Below are 18,872 nucleotides of genomic sequence, written 5' to 3' on the forward strand. Positions count from 1 at the left end.
AGAAAGATCTGTGGAGCCACACACTGACATTGTGAAACAAAGGCAAAATAGTAGCTATGAAGACATCCAGTGGAAAGACTAAACCTCTGGACCAACATATAAACAATCTGCCCAGCTCTGCCATGTGCTTCCTCTTGCTGTGATTAGCTGCATAATTGTTCTTTGTCTCCACATTTCACTTGTTGCTGTTTATTGTGTTTACTGCTCCCTCATCCCCTCTATGGTGAACATCAGAGGTATGCTACAGTCTGGCAGAAATAAGGAAAACATGCTGAGATGAAATAAACTCTCTCCTTTGCACTGCCTTCACATCCTGCCTCTTAACTTGGGTATTGAAGGGTTTTGGGGTGGCAGCGGCAAACAAAGGCTGTTTTCAGACTGCTCTGCCTTCCCAAAGGGAAATTAATTCCTTTCCTACGCAAGAGATTTATGTGGCAAATTAGGTCAGTTATCATTAAACTGCTGCACAGCAGGACAAATCATAATTTTAAATACATTTAAAATGGAAGTACATTTGAAATACATTTTGATGCAGTGGAAATCAAGCCTCTTAAAGCCCCTATGTGGAGTAGTCAGATGCATATGGAGCATAATAATCAAGGAATTTAGTTGGGTTTACTGCTGCTTGTGAAGACTATGTAATTTATATCATTGTTTACATTTACTTGCAACTGCTATCACCTCAGGATAAGAAAAATAGAAATGCAGAAACCCAAACCAGTTCTTCCTGTCAGTCTCTCTAAGTTACTTTTTAATCTTAAAAGAAACGTAGACCCTTCCTTTCTCAAAGTTTCCCAACATCAGCCCTACAAATGCAGCCGTGTGTTATACAACTGATGGACCATTTTTTTGCTCCTTTGCAGATTTCTTCTCTCCATGATTCACAAACCCCCAAACTTTTCTTCTGGACTGCATTTTTTGAGTCTTATTTCTTGACCATTTAATTTCATGGCAGACTTTATAATCTCACGGGCACAAGAGCCCTCTGCCAAAGTTTGTGCAGATTTAAAGCCTGGATTAATCTCTCCCAGTATTTTTTTTCCCCCCTGGAAGAAACTGAATAGGAAGGAGGGACCCCCTTCAAAGATTTGACCTCCTGAGGGTATCCTTTCAAAGACTTTGGCATAGTTTTATGGCTTTTTGCTTCCACTGGACTGCCCACTTCTCTCATGCTGTTTCTGAGCAGTTTTAAAATCTAGTAGTTTCTGCAGAAATCGTTTGGAAAAGATATCTCGATGGAGGAGGAGGAGGATGCTTTCAAACTCCAGTCTGCAGCTGGCACTCAGTGGGGGGAGAAGCCAGTCTCTAAATCCAGGCTATCCCAGCAACTTGGTAAACATCACTAGCATAGGTCTGGGAACTGTAGGCCTATCCTAGTCATACCTGCTGTGCTTTTCACGGACTGATTCCAAACCCATTTCTATGTTTTGCTATTTTCAGCACAGATGAAGGAGACTACTGGCAATTACAATCCAGGTTTAGTCACCATGTATCCATGTGTCAACAAAAGGACAAAGATCAAAATCAAAGGTGTGTATATATGGTGTTTGTGATATATTTATACCTTTCTCTAATTAAATTAATGGAGCTTTAAAACATTTTATATAGTTATATTCAAAGCAGGACCAGCTCTCATTTTTCACACTTGGGAGTCCAGCTGCCTAAAATGGAGTCACTGAACTTTCCCTGGCACCATTCAGAAGGCATTATGGGTCCATTTATTTTTACTTCCCTCCCCCCATTATTTGATAGTTCTTTTAAGAGTTCTGAGTTTCACTTGGTTCCTTTTGATCAGAAGGAAAAGGTACTGGAGGAACTGAGACGCTGCAGTGACTCTGGCTTTGAACTCACCAGGTCTAAAAGGCTGCAAGAACATTTTTTCTTGCAGCTTTCTAGCCAGCTCACAGAGCTGGCTGATAAAGGGGTATGTTAAATGGTCCTGAAGGGCAGCTGGAAAGCTAGGCATTCCATCTGAATTTGCAATGGAGATACATAAACTGAGTTTAGTCATATTAACATGTAAATGTTGGACTTTAAAGTAGAGTTAACAACAACAAAAAAAATAATTAAACAAAAAAATCAAGTGGCTAAATAAAAAATGTATTTTCCTGTCCCTTCGGCCTGCGGGAGTCCTGAGCTCCTGCAAATGCTGCAGCTCCATCTAGTGGCACCGCAGCCAGCTTTCAAAAATACTAATGCTGGGGAAAAAAATAGGACTTTAATTCTGCATTTTCAGTCAAATTCTTTAAGATTTCCTTTCAGAAAAGAGTCTACTCTAGTGCCATCTGGAATGATGCAATGGTTAATTTACACAAGTTTAGAAAGACTAGCATATTAAAGTCCGTCCAGTCTATTCCTCTTCAGTATTTCTCTTGCCTCAAAAATCACAGACTTTCAGATGTACTCCTGTTTCTAATAAAAGAGGGTGGTATGTTCAAAACTATGTATGTATACATAACCCTGTGGTACTTTGAAAAAGCAGCTCTGAGTCAAATTTCTTAAAACACTTGGCAAGCATTTATTAAGCATCAAAACAATCACATTTGTTTGCTCTATCCACTCATGAGCCCATCTGTCTATCCACCCACCCATTGTGGATAGAGATTGTGCACATGTTTATATAGACAGTAGACCTTATTCTGCTCTCACTTACATTACAGCTTGACCTATTTCAATGTAGTTGCTCTCGGCTCTCATTGGTCTGACACGGAAATTAGTTTCTTGCGTATCTGTATATAGAGCAAATACACTAACAAAGTGTGATGAACATATGTTGTAATGTGATCTTAATGTAAATAGGTTGGTTCTTTGGGGTTCTCACCTCATCCAGATGGGAATTGACATTCAGTATTTTACACCATTACAACTGTATTTAGTTTTTCAACACATCTTGGTCCTGCCTTTGATCTAATCAGAAAATAAACATTCTTGATTTGATTTACTCAGCTGCTCTCTGAGCCGCAACCCCAAGATTTCATCTCGTGTCCTGAACTGGACTCCCATGCTGCTTGTACAACTCTGTTGAATTCAATAAATGCATTTAGCCTTGTTAAGATTCAGGAAAGCATATATTATCCTCCAGTGATGCAGCAGATAACAGGAGTTAATAACAAGTATGTGATAAAGATCACAGGATTCCCTGTAAACAAGATGCTGCACTGCACAGAGAGCATCTTGTCTGCATATGTTTCATAAGTAACTAGGCATCCTCATGGGCTTCTTTAGTTATTTTAGAAAGTTGTGTAAACAGTATTATCTACTTAGTGCCCCAAATGATATAATAATTGATATGGAAATGGGGCAAAGCTCAATAGATCGTAATACAACTCTCCAAGGACTCTTGGAAATTATCTGCCCAGATTTTATTTGAATTTTCTTCCAGCTTGTATGTATGCAGCTTGTGGTTTGCCAGATATACTAGACAGATGTTGGATGAACAATATTCTCTTTTTCCTGGAGTGCACAAGGATTTTAGTCATTGTTTCTCCAATAGCTTCTTGACAAGAGTTAAGGAAGGGCAATAGATAAGGGAGACAGACAGATGAAATGGCAGGTGATGTGATGTGATGGCAGGTGGAGAGCACCCATTTGATTTTTATACATCTTAGGAATAAAACAGAGCAATCTGAAGTTATGACTGGGAGCCCTGCAGCCCCTAAGTTCTCTTCCATTTCAAGATGTATTCAAGAAATGAAATAGGCTTGTATAAATCAACATTGCCTCATTCCTAATGCACACCCCTAAATTAGAATTAATCTATTTGGTGAAGTTTCACAGCTTTTATATTCAGTATGTACTGAAAAGCTGGATGAAGAAACTTTGCTAGGAAAGTATTGGGTCAGGACTTCTGCAAGGTTCAGGCCAAATCTGTTGCAAGAGCTTCAGGTGAAATCCAGGCCATTGGAGGTCCCCATTTTTGCCATCACCATACCATCTTTTTCTTTAGAATTATTTTTTCCTTGTCACCTTTGAAGAAGTTAATAAATGTGAAGGTCACAGGCTTTGCATCAGTAGGAAGGGAACGTGCACATGATTTGCTTGGGGGAGGTTGAATTTTTTGGGGAGATTTTAATTTGGTTGCACTGTAATAGTAGTGGAATCACAAACTGATTTTATGACAGCTGCACTTGAGCCTTTGATGACACGTGCTGTAGGAGCTGCAGTTCCACAAATGAATTGACTTGGCTGGAAGTCTCTATGCAGCAGAAACTGGAGTTAGCCCTTTGAGTGAAGTAGATGATATGGTCTTCCTGGGTAGCTCTGAAGACAGTGTTGTCCATTGGTTGCCACAGATCCCCCACTGAAAAGTCTCCCCATTTAGGCAGTTTAGTGTGGGGAATTGTCCAACAGCTACATTGTTCCTTCTTGACACCATTCCTGTAATTATTTGGCTTATTTTCCCCCCATTATACAAGGAGACTATCTCTGCCTTCTGCCAGACAGGGACAAAGTCACTTGGCTATTCTAGGACAAATCTGCTGTCAAAACTCTGCTAGTATGTTATATGGAAAAGCATTCACAGAAGAAATTTAGCTTACAAAATAGTGTGTGGGGGGGTTGGGCATAATTTATTTTAATGCCTTTTGAATTATGTAATTTTTTTTTTTTAGCCAAATTGCACCTCCTCATATTCCTTATGTGCACTGCTATACCAACAAAAATTGGTCAGCTTTGGATCAGTTAATCCTTTAGGGATGGAAAGTTATATAGCATTACTGCAAGTAAAAGCTAAGATCTCTCTAATGTTCCACTTTGCTGGTACTTGTACTTGCTAGTCAGCTCTAAGGTGAGGGTCTGTGGACATAATTACCTACTCACATACAGCTCCAGAGGAACCTCAGGAGAATCCAAGGCAGCTGTGTCTGGGATGCTGCACACAGGAGGGAACAAAAGAGGGGAAATTACTTGGCAACAGAGCAGCAGTCTTGCTTTCTTTCTGCCTTAACTTCAAGTTGCCTGAGATCAGGTGCAATGCAGTCCCCAGACATGCTTTCCTCTTTGCCACTTTGCTACTGATTCAGACACAATCCTCTAGGAAGGCGTTACCTTTGATCCCTTGTAACTGTCCTGCAACGTGGAATGTTGCGGGAAGATTAGTCCTTAAATCTCTTAATTAATTACTCTTAATTCTCTTACCCTGGTATAAGCACAAAAAAATAATCACTGTTAAATAACAAATTATCCACATAGTTTGAGTTTAATGCCTAGCTGCTAATAGCTGCTTAAAATATTAACTTTCCACTCTAGACACTCGTACTATTCTGCTTTCTTTTCCAGGCCATCCTTCTTGTAACAATGCATAACAATGGGTTTCAGGTTCAGTGCACTTTCAATTAGCTAATTCTTCTGTGTGTTTGGGAGGTAGGTTAATACATTTATTACTAATTTAGAGAGAGTGTCATTGTGGTCCACCTAGTATCCATACATGGAGTACAGGCCTGAAAGTACTTAGTGGACTATGTTCAGTAGAGAGTAGTGATCCATGCAGTCACGATACATTAATTATTTATGATAATTAGTTTTCCAGATTATTAAAATAAGTGTATGGGAGAGATAATACAGTTGAGGGAAATTACAGAAGCAGGTAAAAAGAGGCTTCTTCAGCTCGTAGGAAGATTTCAGAAGAGCATTAGAACCAAGATAAACTTACTATTTATATATGTAGATTGCATCCCTGAAAGAATTAGCTATCCTAATACAGTGCCATCAAGATGATATCTGCATGGTGCACAAGGCTGTAAAAGTAAGGCAATGCCCAATTTACATAAACCTCTGGAAGGCAACAGAGGAGCACATGGCTAACAGTCTGTTAACCATGTGTCTCACAGCATGATGATCAGAATTAAATGCTAGCATTATAGTAGGCAGATGTTCTTCCTAACAGCATCCTTTTGTGGTTCTTTTCCTTTGTGCATCCAGTGCACATGGTATGAATTTTCTACCATGGTCAGAGCTGTACTTAAAGATCATCCGAAATAAGAATGTGCCTTCAATGCAAGTTACAAAAGGGTTGATATTCCCTCATCTCTGAAGGACTGATTGTCATTTGCATTTTTTGCTCCTACCAAAGCTGATTGTAAACCTTACCCCCAGGTTCTCCTGCCCACAGCAGCTGACTTCAGAGGGAACAAGACCAAACTCACATTCTCAGAAAGCGCAAAGCACTGTTTGACTAGGCTTCAGCTGGAGGAGTGAAAAAACCTGGATTGTTCTGGAAAGGAAGTAGTTTCCACATGAGCAAGGAATGCCTCTGATTCTGCAGATTCTTAAGTGCTTTACTCACCATATTTTCTTGTTTTCACTTTTCACACAAAGCAGGTTATGTTCAAAATAATGAAAGCATGAATGTTATTGTTCCTTTTGAACATGGAAGCTTTTTTTACTATCTTTTTGCTACTAATATAAAGTTATGTTAGCCAAATAGGTAACTTCCAGATCTTACTCTTTCAAGGGTTTGTCTTCAGGAAAAGGAGCTAACGGCTTTCATCTTCCATGAAAATACTCCTTGTGTTCATTGCACGTACTCCCGAACTGCAAGTTCTTTCAGGGTAAAAACCCTTACAGGATCTTTTTTTGCCTTCCATTCTTCCAGTTTTTCTTGCAAAGACAGAAAATCCTTCCCAAGTTCATATGCCAAAGTGACCATCGATTCCAGCAATGGAATGTAATACCTGTGACTGGTGCGCACATGAAGGCGTGATAGAGCTTTTTCTCCATATTCAAAGGCGCTTGCTGGATTGTCCAGGTCCTTGTAGCACACCACGATAGCACAGAGAGTAGGGACAATGGAGACAGGGCTGCCTCTTGTCAGCCTTTCCTGCAGACCAACCACTTCTGAAAGGATTTCCAAAGCTTTGGTGTACTGGCCACCCCGCAGGCAACCATATGCTTCCTGAAGTTCTGGCCTTGTTAAAAAGTCAATAAATTGTTTTGATCTTCGGATATATTTCATAGAATATAGAAGTCTCAGGTAGTCCTTGAAGGCTAATTTTCTCTCATTGATTATTTCTTCTGTGAAGTTCCCTGTTAGAGTTTTTTTGGGAAAGGTCACATCTTCCATTTCCTCACTAAACTCCTCCAGCAGATTTCTGTGCAGTTTCTCAAAATCAGAATAACGTCGTTCGATTACAGACTTGTTGCTGTCAAAACTTCCTGTTTGCAAAATGATGATTTTATACATCTAAACACAATAAAACAGAAGAATAAATGTGAGATGGACCACTCTAGCCTCAGTGCAGTGAGATTTTGCCTGCCACTGCTTTGAAAAGACTGTGATTGTATATTCCACTAGCTGAAAGTTTCCTGCACCGATTTTATGGTTGTAATCGTGTATACTCCTATGGCTTTGACACTGTCTCCCACAGCATTCTGCTTCAGAAACTCATGGCACAAGTCTTGGTAAGTGCACTATGCACTGGATAAAAAAAAATGGCTTGATGGCTGGGCCCAAAGAGTGGTTTAGTATTGACCCTTCAGCGCTGGGTCAAGGGCTGGACTGGGTGATCTTTGAGGTCTCTTCCAACTGGATGTATTCTAATTCTAAAATGTCTATGATAAATGTGGTATTAGCAAAATGGCTGCAAAGTAAAACAGTGTGTTATGTGTTGTGCAAATAGATTCTCTTCTGGTCCTGAGCACAGTGAGGAAGGCTGCATCCTTAATGTGTATAAACCAGTGAGGCACACTTAACTGCATCACCATACACCAGCTAAGGACACAGACTGTAGGCCTTGCTGGCTTTTGCATGATGACCATTTTCACATTTTACTCCACCCTGTTCCCACTGGATTATACAGCAACTGGAGCAGTTTCACTCATGCCAGCTGTTTTCTTTGCTGCTGTTGAAGGGTGTGAACCAGTACTAGCACACTAGTCTGTTTGATTATCTTATGTGTTTTTCCTTAAAGAGAAATTCTCTCTTTTAATCTTCATGAATGATCATTACAGGCACTCCTTGAAAGGTTCTAAATCTGAGCTGACTTCTCTGATCTCTTTTCATTTGCAAGCACTGTGACATTTTCCTATACTTTGTCCTGCTCCCTGCTGAAAAGTGTATATATGCCCAGTGCATAGCCAAAACAGATTCCACCAGCTATGCCCTTATGATCAGTGAGAACAGGATCTACTCAGTATGGCATAGCTTGCGAAACTTGGCTCTTGGTAAGGCTTTCATGTAGTGAGGCATGCTGTGTGCTGTGCAGACCCCTGTAGAGTGAATAAAAATTAATGATTTTCTTACATATTCATTTCTTAGCTTACCACATATTTAGATAAGTGGTGCTCTACAATTCTGGTTGATGGGATTTCAAAAAGGAGTTTGACTTGTCTGCACTGGCGTTTTTCGTTCCTCCAGTATTCCTGAAGCTCCTTAGTGGTCATTGAAGAGTTGGGACTCAGGGATGCACTGGAATCTAAAAACAGTATGTTTCATATGTCAGACTACAATCTTTGCACTTGGAAAGAAAACTCTTTTGCATTTGCTGTGAAAAGAGGCCCTAGAAATTCTGTAGTTGTAGAAGCAAGACCTCAAGACTGATAAAGTGATGTCATTGTTAATAAAGAAAAGTTTGAATTCTTTGAGTAAAGCTATAGTGGTTTTGGGAGACACCAAACTGACAGCAGATTGAAGTTATAGAAAAATACTGACAGGTATTGTATGTCTAGGTTGTAACCTCAGGCACAGTTTGAGCAGGAGATACGTTTTACCATCAGACACACATTCAAATATTGCCCCTATTCAAATGCTGGGTTTGTGCAGTGACAGGTAAAAGCAGAGAAAACATGAATATTCTAGCTTTAAAGGAGAAACTCAGATTACCAGCTCAGCTGAAGGAAGAATTCTCATGTCCTCCTTTTCTTTGTAGCTGAATTGATGCCACATTTCAGCTACAAATATTTTCATATACCTCCCTCCTGTCCTCTCTCTCTCTCCCCACAGCCACATACACACGCAAACATATATACATATGCATATACAAAAATGTTGGACAGCTGGTTGAAGAGTTTGCTTACAGAGGAATTTGATGTAGTCTCTCTAAAGGATGATTTCTCTGTATTTGAAATCTAAACTGTTTTCTTCAGGTGGCATATAGGCTAGCAAAGTGGATAAAAGAAATGGAATATCTATATTTCAGTGGGCACACCAGTCCCAATTTCCAATCAATAACGTCTCTGTCAATGCAGTCAGTTGCAATGTATCTAACATTCAGACAAGGGAGGTAAGTGGCCACAAATGAAGGAGAAAATAACAGCTTGATGCAGAAACAGAACTGCAAAGGCACCATAGCTCTCCTTCAGTGGCCCTGCTTTCACGTGCTCTTAAGCATTTGGCCATACAGTTTCAATTATCAAGGCCTTTAGGGTTTGGCTCAATCTCTGCAAAGCACATATTTCCTCAGGCAGGTGGTGTTTATGACATCTTTGCAGGCTGAAAATCTAGAGGAGATATGTTTTGGATTATAGATAACATTTTGTTAATAACAGGTGACGGCAATTTTAAGCATAAGTTCAATGCTGCCCCTTCATAAGGCATGTGAGGAACTACTGCTTGAGACTAGCTTCACTCATGCTGACATTGCCAAGAAGTTCAGATTTAGTGATGTACAGAAAGTACACTCCTGAGACAGGCTATTTGCTGATGACTGTTTTGGTCCCCAGTGTGTAAATTAAATCTGGAATACATTTTAAGTGCAAGAGATTGAAAAGGAAAACTGTCTGTGCGTACGTACACACTGGGATGTACATCAGTGTGGGGGACTGTGATCAATCTGTGTTCCCATGAGAATCTGGGGAGTCCCCTGGGCTGAATGTTTAAGGATAGAATAGAATAGACCAGGTTGGAAGAGACCTTCAGGATCATCATGTCCAACCTATCATCCAACACCACCTAATCAACTAAACCATGCAACCAAGCACCCCATCAAGTCTCCTCCTAAACGTCTCCCATCTCCAATGATGGCAACTCCACTGCCTCCCCGGACAGCCCATTCCAATGGGCAATCACTCTCTCTATGAAGAATTGTTTCCTAACATCCAGTCTAAACCTCCCCTGGCACAGCTTGAGACTGTGTCCTCCTGTTCTGGTGCTGGTCGCCTGGGAGAAGAGACCAGCCCCTGCCTGTCTACAACCTCCCTTTAGGTAGTTGTAGAGAGCAATAAGGTCTCCCCTGAGCCTCCTCTTCTCCAGGCTAAGCAACCCCAGCTCCCTCAGCCTCTCCTCATAGGGCTTGTGTTCCAAACCCCTCACCAACTTTGTTGCCCTTCTCTGGACACGTTCCAGCAAGTCAACATCTTTCCTAAACTGAGGGGCCCAGAACTGGATGCAGTACTCAAGGTGTGGCCTAACCAGTGCAGTGTACAGAATGACCTCCCTGCTCCTGCTGGCCACACTGTTCCTGATGAGATAGGAACCACCTGTGCTAGCTTAATGCGTAACTATAGTAGATGAGATAGGAGTCAGCTGTGCTAGCTTAATGAGTATCACTAGCCAGTAAGAGTCTTAAGAAAAGCCTTGTTAAGCAATCCCATGCAGCCACACTAAGAGCAGAGCTACGAATACAAGTTGCTTGAGGTGAGTCTTGGGTCTGGGCTCTCCCTCTATATTCTGCTTACATTTTATCCTTGTTGCTTTGGTCATCACCCCTGACCCTACAGCAACACATCAGTTTCAGTATTGCTAGGTTATTACTGCATGTTTCATCAAGGCTTATTTTCAGTGGGGTATAGCAGTGTAAATCTAGACTACTATTGCAATAAATAAAGCAAGAGGGTTTATATAAAAGATTCATGTCCTAAATAGCTATATGAAAAATAAATTTAGAGGATAGAATCAACCTTGCAGGTCATCTTTTTCTGGGTTTTCTTTTCTGGCTTGATACAGAATTTCAGCCTTGGGTTGATTTTGTTCTTCACCAGATGGAGTTGTGGTAGAAAATGTAGTAATGCTGCTTCTAGCTTCTAGAAGTTTCCTTTCTGCTGTGCAATGTGAGTCCTGGTCCATTGCAAGTTATCCCTGAAAGATTAAGAAAATATATGACATTTTTAATTGAAATGTCTTTGGTAATTTTTGTTGATTTGCTCATTGTTCTCTGTGAACTTGCATGAGGGCAACCACAATGCCATAAAAGCTATGGTATAAATAGAATTGTCTACATAGATACTAGTGAAGAACCATTCCCATTACCACTAAAAGTGTTTGGATAGCTTTTTGGGAGTTTAAAATCCCCCATGAATCCGTTGTTGTGCATTTGATCTACCTGTGTTAGCAGGGGGATTGGCATAGATCACCTCCAGAGGTGCCTTCCAACGCCTACCATTCTATGAGTCTATGTAAACTGTAAATTGAAGTTATGTTGAATAAGATTAGGTAGGGAGTACTGTTCTCATCTGTGAGAATTCTGCCATAAACTTCAGTGTGGGCAGACTTTTTCTCCTTGTATTTTGCCCTCAAGCTTGCAAGTTTGAGTTCAGATTAACTGAAATCTTGGAGGTAATTAGCATAACTAGCAGCCTGGCTCCCTTACATTGCTAGAATGTACTGTTCTCAAGACTCCAAAACTTGCCATCTCTTCTTAATTGCAACCTGTAGGGCAAAATAGAGCAGCATCTAAACCAGTAGATTGGTTTTGTCATATTTCACTGTTTCAAGTAATCTCCAGAGACTGTGTACTGTAAGAATAAACCAACTGAAATCTGACAGTGGCTAGGTGGAAGGGAAACAGTTTTCTAAGCCTTTTCCATTTGCTTGTCTTTATAGCCTATATACAATATTTGTAGTAGATTTGTATGCCAGGACTGCTCTTTTACCACATACTGATTAAATACATAACACAATATATTCCTAATCCATAGCCCAGGCTGTCCATTTTTCTGCATAAATGTCTTCCTAGGATGTTTTTGGGTTTGTTTGTTTGTTTTATTTGCATTTGTTTTGTTTTGTGGTGTTTTGGTTTTTTTCAACCTACCAGGTACATCATTGTGTTATACTAACAGCTGAAATAGTCCTAACAAGTTTGCCAGGGTGCTGTATTCTGTGAGTTAGCATGAGACAATTCTTGCTCACAATCTAGGCAGTGGGTGAAAAGCAAATAACAGAACAACCCACTTTTGAAAACACCCAAGTCTCCCTGCTGCAAATGTAAAAAAAATGCCTGAGCAATGGTTATTAAGCAATGAGAGGGTTTAGGACAGGGATGTTACTACATATTGTCACCATTTGCCCACCACACAGTTATGCAATGCTGGATACAGAGGTGAGGAAATGCCTTCAGAAGGTCTATTGATTTCTCACAAACTGCAAGGGTCTAAAAAGAAGAGCAACTACTTTCCCCACTGCAAACAATAGAAGTGCAAACCACTTTCCTAAACAGAACCTTGGCCTAGCTTGGATAAGCAAGAACATACATGTTGGCATCCTCCTTAGTAAGACCATAATGGAAGCTCTTGGGTTTGGATTTGGGACTAGGAGGTGAAAGTTCTCACTGTTTGTCTAGTCTTCCTTAAATTCTGCTTTTTTAAACATAAAGAGTAGTGATTTATTATTGTCTAACTCCTCCATTTTTGAAAAGCATAACAGTTTAATCCAAGAGCATAAACCTGAAGATACTTGGATTTAGTGCAATCTCAAATACAGCAGATTAAATGAGGAATCTGAAAATGGCTGAACAAATTTAAATGACAGCTTTTTTTCTTTGTTGAGAGTTGGTACAACCTTCTGAGCAAAACTGTATGCAAGATAAGTATCTTTTTACATATAATTTTGTATATATAAAATATGTATGTCTGTGTTCATATATATAAAAATACCACTTCAAAACATGACTTAACAGAGAAACACTTGTAAACAGAACACAGAAGTGAACATCATGATATATGTCTGCCTAGAAAACTGTACTTCATAGAAACAGTTTCATTTTCACAGCTAAAAATGACTATAAGCACTATAAAGTAAGCTGCTGTTTATTTTTACCTATTAGAAAATTCCAAAATGATATAAAAACCTTGCCACAAATAGCACAATTTTGCTTGGAACAGACACTCAGCCTGTTCCATTTCAGGTTAAGTGCTGCTCCAACTCTGTCACTGAGTTGTAAGTAGCGCCAGAAATCAAGCTGCACAGAACACTCACCTGGAAACTGCTGATGAGCTCTCAGTTGTGTGTGTGGAGTCTCTACAAAGTCATGAAAAGCCTTTTCATTTTCAAAACACACAAAAATATGTCTGTGTTTTCATCTAGCAGGCATGTTCTGTGTTTTACAAAAAGGAAGGAAGAAGCCTTGATTAAATCAGACTTCCTCTTCCAACTGGCTCACTGGTTCAGTGCTGACTGATTACACACGAAATCCCCTATCTGCCTCAAACAGCCCTTGTGCTGTCTGTGGGCAAGGCACGGCCTGTTATCCCCAGAGCAGCTTCAGCAGTGAAGGCAGGTTTGCAAACAGCAGTATCAAGATTATACATGCAAACACAAAGTCTGGCAAAGCAGAGTTCAACAGTAAATATAAAACCAAATCAATGGAAAGTTCTCTGCATGCATTTCTAAAACTAAAAAAAACCCACACTTAGCAAAAGAGAGATTAGGAAAAAAGAACCAATATGTAAATGGCCTTATGTGGAAAAACCTGCCCCTTGGGACATCTTCAAAAGACAACAGATTCAACATCCAGTTCAGGAAGGAAAATTCAGATGGTACTACAATAAATAGCCTCACCCTCTGTAAACTTGCACTTCTGACAGAAATCCCAGTTTCCACACAATGCTTAAGCATATGATTAATTCAAAGTATATTCTTAAAGTTCAAAAAGGAGCATTATCATGTGTGACATGAATACTAAACTTGAAATGGGCTTATGTATGTGCCTAACATTAATCTTTGTTGAACTGAAGACAAAGTGAAGAAGAATGATGTATTAATCCATGTGTTCTTTGGCTCAGATGCTTTTGCAAGTTCATCTCACTTTGGAAGTTAGCTTTAAAGCATCAGGATAGCTATTTCTGGGGTAAATAATATGGATGCTATCTATTTTTAGCAATGTATCTTTCCTCATTGCCAAAGCTCACTCACTGAAAAAAACCAAGGGATTTTAATGCAGCAAAAACGTGGGAGGCAAACATCCAAAGGACTACATGGATCCTGCCCCACACATTCCTTTAGAGCAAACAATTTAAAATAATGTAAAACTGGGGCCATAAACTGGCAATGCTTCTCTCCTGGTTTATTTGCAACATAAAACAATGCCAACTTTGACTTGGATTCAGTCTAAATGTAGAAGTTTTGCCAAAACAGCTGTCAGAATGATGAAAAATCACTCCCAGGCAGCTACGGCCACACTGGCAGAAACCCTAGTGTAGATGCCGTTATGTTGGCAAAGTCCTTTAGGCCATTTAGCATGTTCCATGAGGAAAGTGATTTAAGTTACACCAGAAAAGAAATCTCTGGTTGCCAATACAGCTCTAAGGTGTAGCTATACCAGCCAACCCTTTTAACTGTAGACAAGCCGTGAGTTTCTGGCTTGAGTCTCATTCCTTTAAAGTTAGATTTATGGGTTTGGTTGCAATTGTGAGCAAAATCCAAGGGGGATTTCGGGGCATTTCACTCACACTGACAGTTTCACAGATGTATCTAAGCTTTGAATTCTGAATCTGTTAATTTATGTGTTGCCAAAAAGCAACATATTATTTTGTGATGCTTAGTGCTATTGTCCTGCTCCTGATAAAGCTAAAAGAAAAAGAGAAAATTATATTTTCCAGTATATTAAGTATTCAATTATTTCAGAATACTGAAGTCCTAGGCAAATTAACCTGGACAATAAACAAAACAAACAAACAAAAGACAATTAAATCTGTTATGCTTATGGCTGGCACGAAACAACTTACAAATCAAGGATGTTCTGTAAGAATTCTGCCTGCCTCTGTATGGTCACAGCCAGTAACTGAAAAGGCTTTTCATGCCCAGGAGCTGTGATAACCACCAGGTTTAGCAGGCTGCTCCTTTTGCTCCCATTAGCTCAGGTTTGGTCCAAAGAGTCCCTGTCCCTTCATTGTGCCCCAGTGTTGTTAACCTGGTAGCATTTTACTTTCTTAAATGTTTGATGAACAAATTAAATAAAATAAAATAAATCTGCAGTATACAGTAGTGGTTGCTACCAGAATGCATGTTCTCGGTTCCACTTCCAGCAATCTCTTTGTAAAGGGTTAAGCAGTGGAAAAGGGGGATATTCACAATGTCAGCATACCTTTCTGAGAGATGGGCAAGTGCACTTGCACCATCAGTTTATCTCATATTCATAAAACTGGGGTAAATTTTAGTGGCAAAGCATGTTCTGTCATAGTCGGTGATGGAAAAGGGATCCTCACGCACCGGCTCATTCGGAGTTTGCAATCTGTGATAGCACTGACTTTGGCATACATAAAGAGTACAGTGTTAAAATGCATCTACCAGGGGACGTGGAAAAAGAGTGATAACACAGGAGAGGGGCAAGGTTAAAAGGGCAACACTACAGTGCATAAAAGTGGTTTTCATCACCTAGGGCCTCCATACCAATTTAAAATGACAATACTCATTTTAGGAAGACTAACCTGAAAGTTTGTGCCTAGATCTTGGTAACCAGCCACCAGATGAGCTAGCCTTGTGATGCCTGTACTTAAAGAATGTGTTTGTGCTTTTGATAGTTAAAGAACCAGAGGGAGCTCTGCAATAGTGAAAAACATCCTGCCTTGATTTTTATCTTTTATTGAGGCAGATCACATTTTCCCAGTCAGATAGATTTCATAAACCCAGACAGACACAGTATTTAACCACAGAATACAAAGCTGGTAGCAGCTTGAAAAATTGTGGGATAAACCAATGTTATGTACAAACTGCAGTTTACTGCCAGATTTTATTGGCATTTTATTGTAGGCATGGCAAGGTCTTATTCTTGCTAAAGAATGCAGCTCTAATGCTACAACTACAAAACAGTCTTCTCTCCTAAGAAATACAGCTTCAAGCAACCTCAGAGTCTGTGCTGCTTATTTTCTCTCAGGCCCCAAACTATGTAACTAAACCTTATTTATTTTACCAAATCATTCATCAGAACTGTAGATAATGAGAAAAAAAAAAAACCAAAACCAAGAGGAGGCAGAAATACCTAACATATTTATCCAAGTCCTCTTTTATCACCTAACTACTATTTAGAAAGCGCTGCAGTGTTGTCTTTGATGCTTCTATAAGAACCTTTCCTCTCTAATGCATTTCCATGTTTGAAGTAGTACAAAAATTCATCTGCTCTCCCGGAATAATCTGCGCTTTTGGGGTTGTCATGGGCTGAGGTGTTGTGATAAATGACTACTATACTCCCATCCTGGCACAGCATAAAATTCTGTTCCACATTCTTTATATAATGTTTAACTGTATAGTGGTGTGTCATTTGAAAGCAGAATTTGTTTCTGATATTTCATTATTGCAAAACATGTCTCTCTTAACGAGACTGTGGCTTAAAGAAATAATTCGCTATTTAATGGCAAGTATCTCCTGCTGGTGTTACTGACAGGGTTTTCAACCTGAAAGAAACATAACAGGCCCTTTTTACACTGCCAAAGCCCTGTTATCACTTTACAACTCCTTTATACTTCTAAAGGAGTATGAAGGAGCGTTAGAGTAAACAGGAGTCTCGGCCTGCCTTTCATCTCTGCTCTGTCAGTGACACGGAGCTGCAACGCAAGCCCAGTGGGTCAATAGTGGGTTACATTTCACAAGCATGACTTGCTCTGTAGAATGACAGGCTTTCTAAATGGTCTGTGCTGGTCATTTCTCCTCCTGAAATCATAGAGAGTTAAGTACATAATTACTTGGACTAGAGAAATGTTTTTAAATATTTGGGGTTTGAGGTATTAGGTATGCAACACGTAGTCATTCCTAGTGTTTTGCTATTTTATTCTTACAATGTATCTGTCCCCTTTTCTTCTCAAATACAGTTGTGGCATACTTAGGCTAATACCTAGTCATATTCCATATGTAATTTATTTATACCCAAATGTAAACTTAATGAAATTTGGGAAAAAAGGATTTATAGCAGACATGCTAATGCATTTTGGAGTAGCATAAAAAGCACTTCTGCAGTGGAGGAGTATGCAGCTGCTGTGCATAGATAGCCACCTTGAGGATTAGCAGAACATGACTTGGGTTTACTGTGTGCTCTTCTGCAAAATGAAGAACTAAAATGCATAAAGCTTAGTATCTTTTCACTACTATTTATTGTTTAAAAATTAAATATGAGTTTAAAATGTTTAACATTTTGTTCTTAACTAAATAAAATGATTAGTGAGATCATTCATTCCATAGGAGATGGAATCTCGTTTCCTCAAAAGTTTTCAATATACTTTTGCTGGTTTCCGACACTGTGTCCTGCCCACCTTGCACACACTCATGATAACAAACGCTTGTGTTGTGCCTTCCTACTAAAATCGGTGCTAGTGACACACTGAAGCTTCTGAGCTCAGATGTGAGCAATCCAGCCCTGATGCAGGGCTGCAGTGGATCTGCTTATTAACTGTCTTCTCTAGATTCTGGAGATCTAAAGTGAATGGGATTAATTGGAATAGCCTCTACTTTAGCTAATATGGAACTGCACATACTAGTAAATTACATTAAAATATGTATTAAAGGTATGTTAAAGCTAAGAAACTGGGAAAGTGCTTATTTGTATGTCTTGTAACCACCTTAGGCACATGACTGTAGCCATACAAAACTCCGAAGTGTTTTTAAGAGCCAGTTCAGAATACTATGCAATGAAAAAACTCTTCTCTAAAATGAAATGTTGCCTTCTGGAAAAGCTGAAAGCTTATTTAGAGCCTTTAAACATACCTGTCCTGTTGGAAAAACGCCTTTTTATTCTGGAATGTATTCTCTCATTATTTAAGAGCTCACTATATATAAAACCACTGATGCCAAGTGCATAAACCAGAACAGTATTCAGACGTCAGTCACATTCAAAAGGCTTTTATTAAATCTAGTATGTTTCTTAAGTAAAAATATTTCAAAACTGGGTATTAAAGCCAGGTCAAGTCTGACACTCATGAACAATCTTTTTGTAACTCTACAGCCGCCTGCTATACCGGGGTACTCGAGGTTATCCTCCAGGTTTTCTAAGCAGTGGAGAATGCCGTGTACCGGGAAAGAGCATGCTGCGTATAGCACTGCCATCACCCTCCCCCACTGCCAGGCAGAGACAGGTCAGTTACATTCTTTTAGACTTGGGCGGGGGGAAGCGGCACAGCTTTCCAACTGCAAACTGAGCTCAGCGAGGCCCCGAGAAGGCCGGGCAGAGGGCAGTGTCCCGCGGCACCACAAGATACTAGCACTCGCGTCGCTCCGCGGAACGGCTCCTCGTCCGCAGGCCGAGAGCCGCCAGATGGCTGCCGATCAGCAGCGAGACACAGGCTCAGTTCACCGAATGCGGGTGCGAAACCGCTACCCACCACCCCTCCCCGGACGCTTCCCCAGCACATATACAAGGCTGAGGGCGCGCTTCCACGCATGTCAAGAGGCTGGACCCCCGCCCACTGGGGCTCCAGAAAGCACTGGAGAGAACAGGCTCAGGCATGGGCATCGAGCACCCTCGGCAGTACCAGGCCCTACGTCGGGACGCACGGCGTGCGGCCGCTCCCACACTGCTCCAAACCACCGCTCGGGGCCTGCTAGCCCTTCCCTCCTCCTCCGCTGCCGGGGGCACACGCACTCGCTGCCCAATCAGCTCCGCTATTGCTCCCAACGTCTCGCCTCCCTGCGCTGGAGGGCCAATCAACGCCCTCAAGGGGAGCGTTCCACCAGCCGCTCCTTCCTGACCTCCCCCCCCCGCCCTGCGGCTCGTACAATCTTGATGGAGTGGAGACCG

The 18,872-nt window shown here is 40.6% G+C and overlaps 1 protein-coding gene across 1 annotated transcript; it reads right to left on the reverse strand.

Annotated features, from left to right (window-relative positions):
* Window positions 1-6,464: 6,464 nt before the first annotated feature.
* SNX20 (sorting nexin 20) lies at window positions 6,465-10,999 on the reverse strand. The gene is made up of 3 exons (XM_009903740.2): window positions 10,834-10,999; window positions 8,260-8,411; window positions 6,465-7,180 (listed from the first exon to the last, which is right to left on the reverse strand). The coding sequence occupies exons 1-3, from the start codon at window positions 10,997-10,999 to the stop codon at window positions 6,512-6,514; spliced, it is 987 nt and encodes a 328-aa protein (XP_009902042.2). The 3' UTR covers window positions 6,465-6,511.
* Window positions 11,000-18,872: the final 7,873 nt, after the last annotated feature.

The sequence above is a fragment of the Dryobates pubescens genome, chromosome 19 (assembly GCF_014839835.1).
Source record: "Dryobates pubescens isolate bDryPub1 chromosome 19, bDryPub1.pri, whole genome shotgun sequence".
Lineage (NCBI taxonomy): Eukaryota > Metazoa > Chordata > Aves > Piciformes > Picidae > Dryobates > Dryobates pubescens.

Coding starts and splice junctions, on each gene's coding strand:
- SNX20 (XM_009903740.2), bottom strand. CDS start 10,999: ATGGACCAGGACTCACATTGCACAGCAGAAAGGAAACTTCTAGAAGCT. Junction 8,412..10,833: donor AGAAAAAGATGACCTGCAAG/GTTGATTCTATC, acceptor TACTGTTTTTAG/ATTCCAGTGCATCCCTGAGT. Junction 7,181..8,259: donor ACCACTTATCTAAATATGTG/GTAAGCTAAGAA, acceptor TATTGTGTTTAG/ATGTATAAAATCATCATTTT.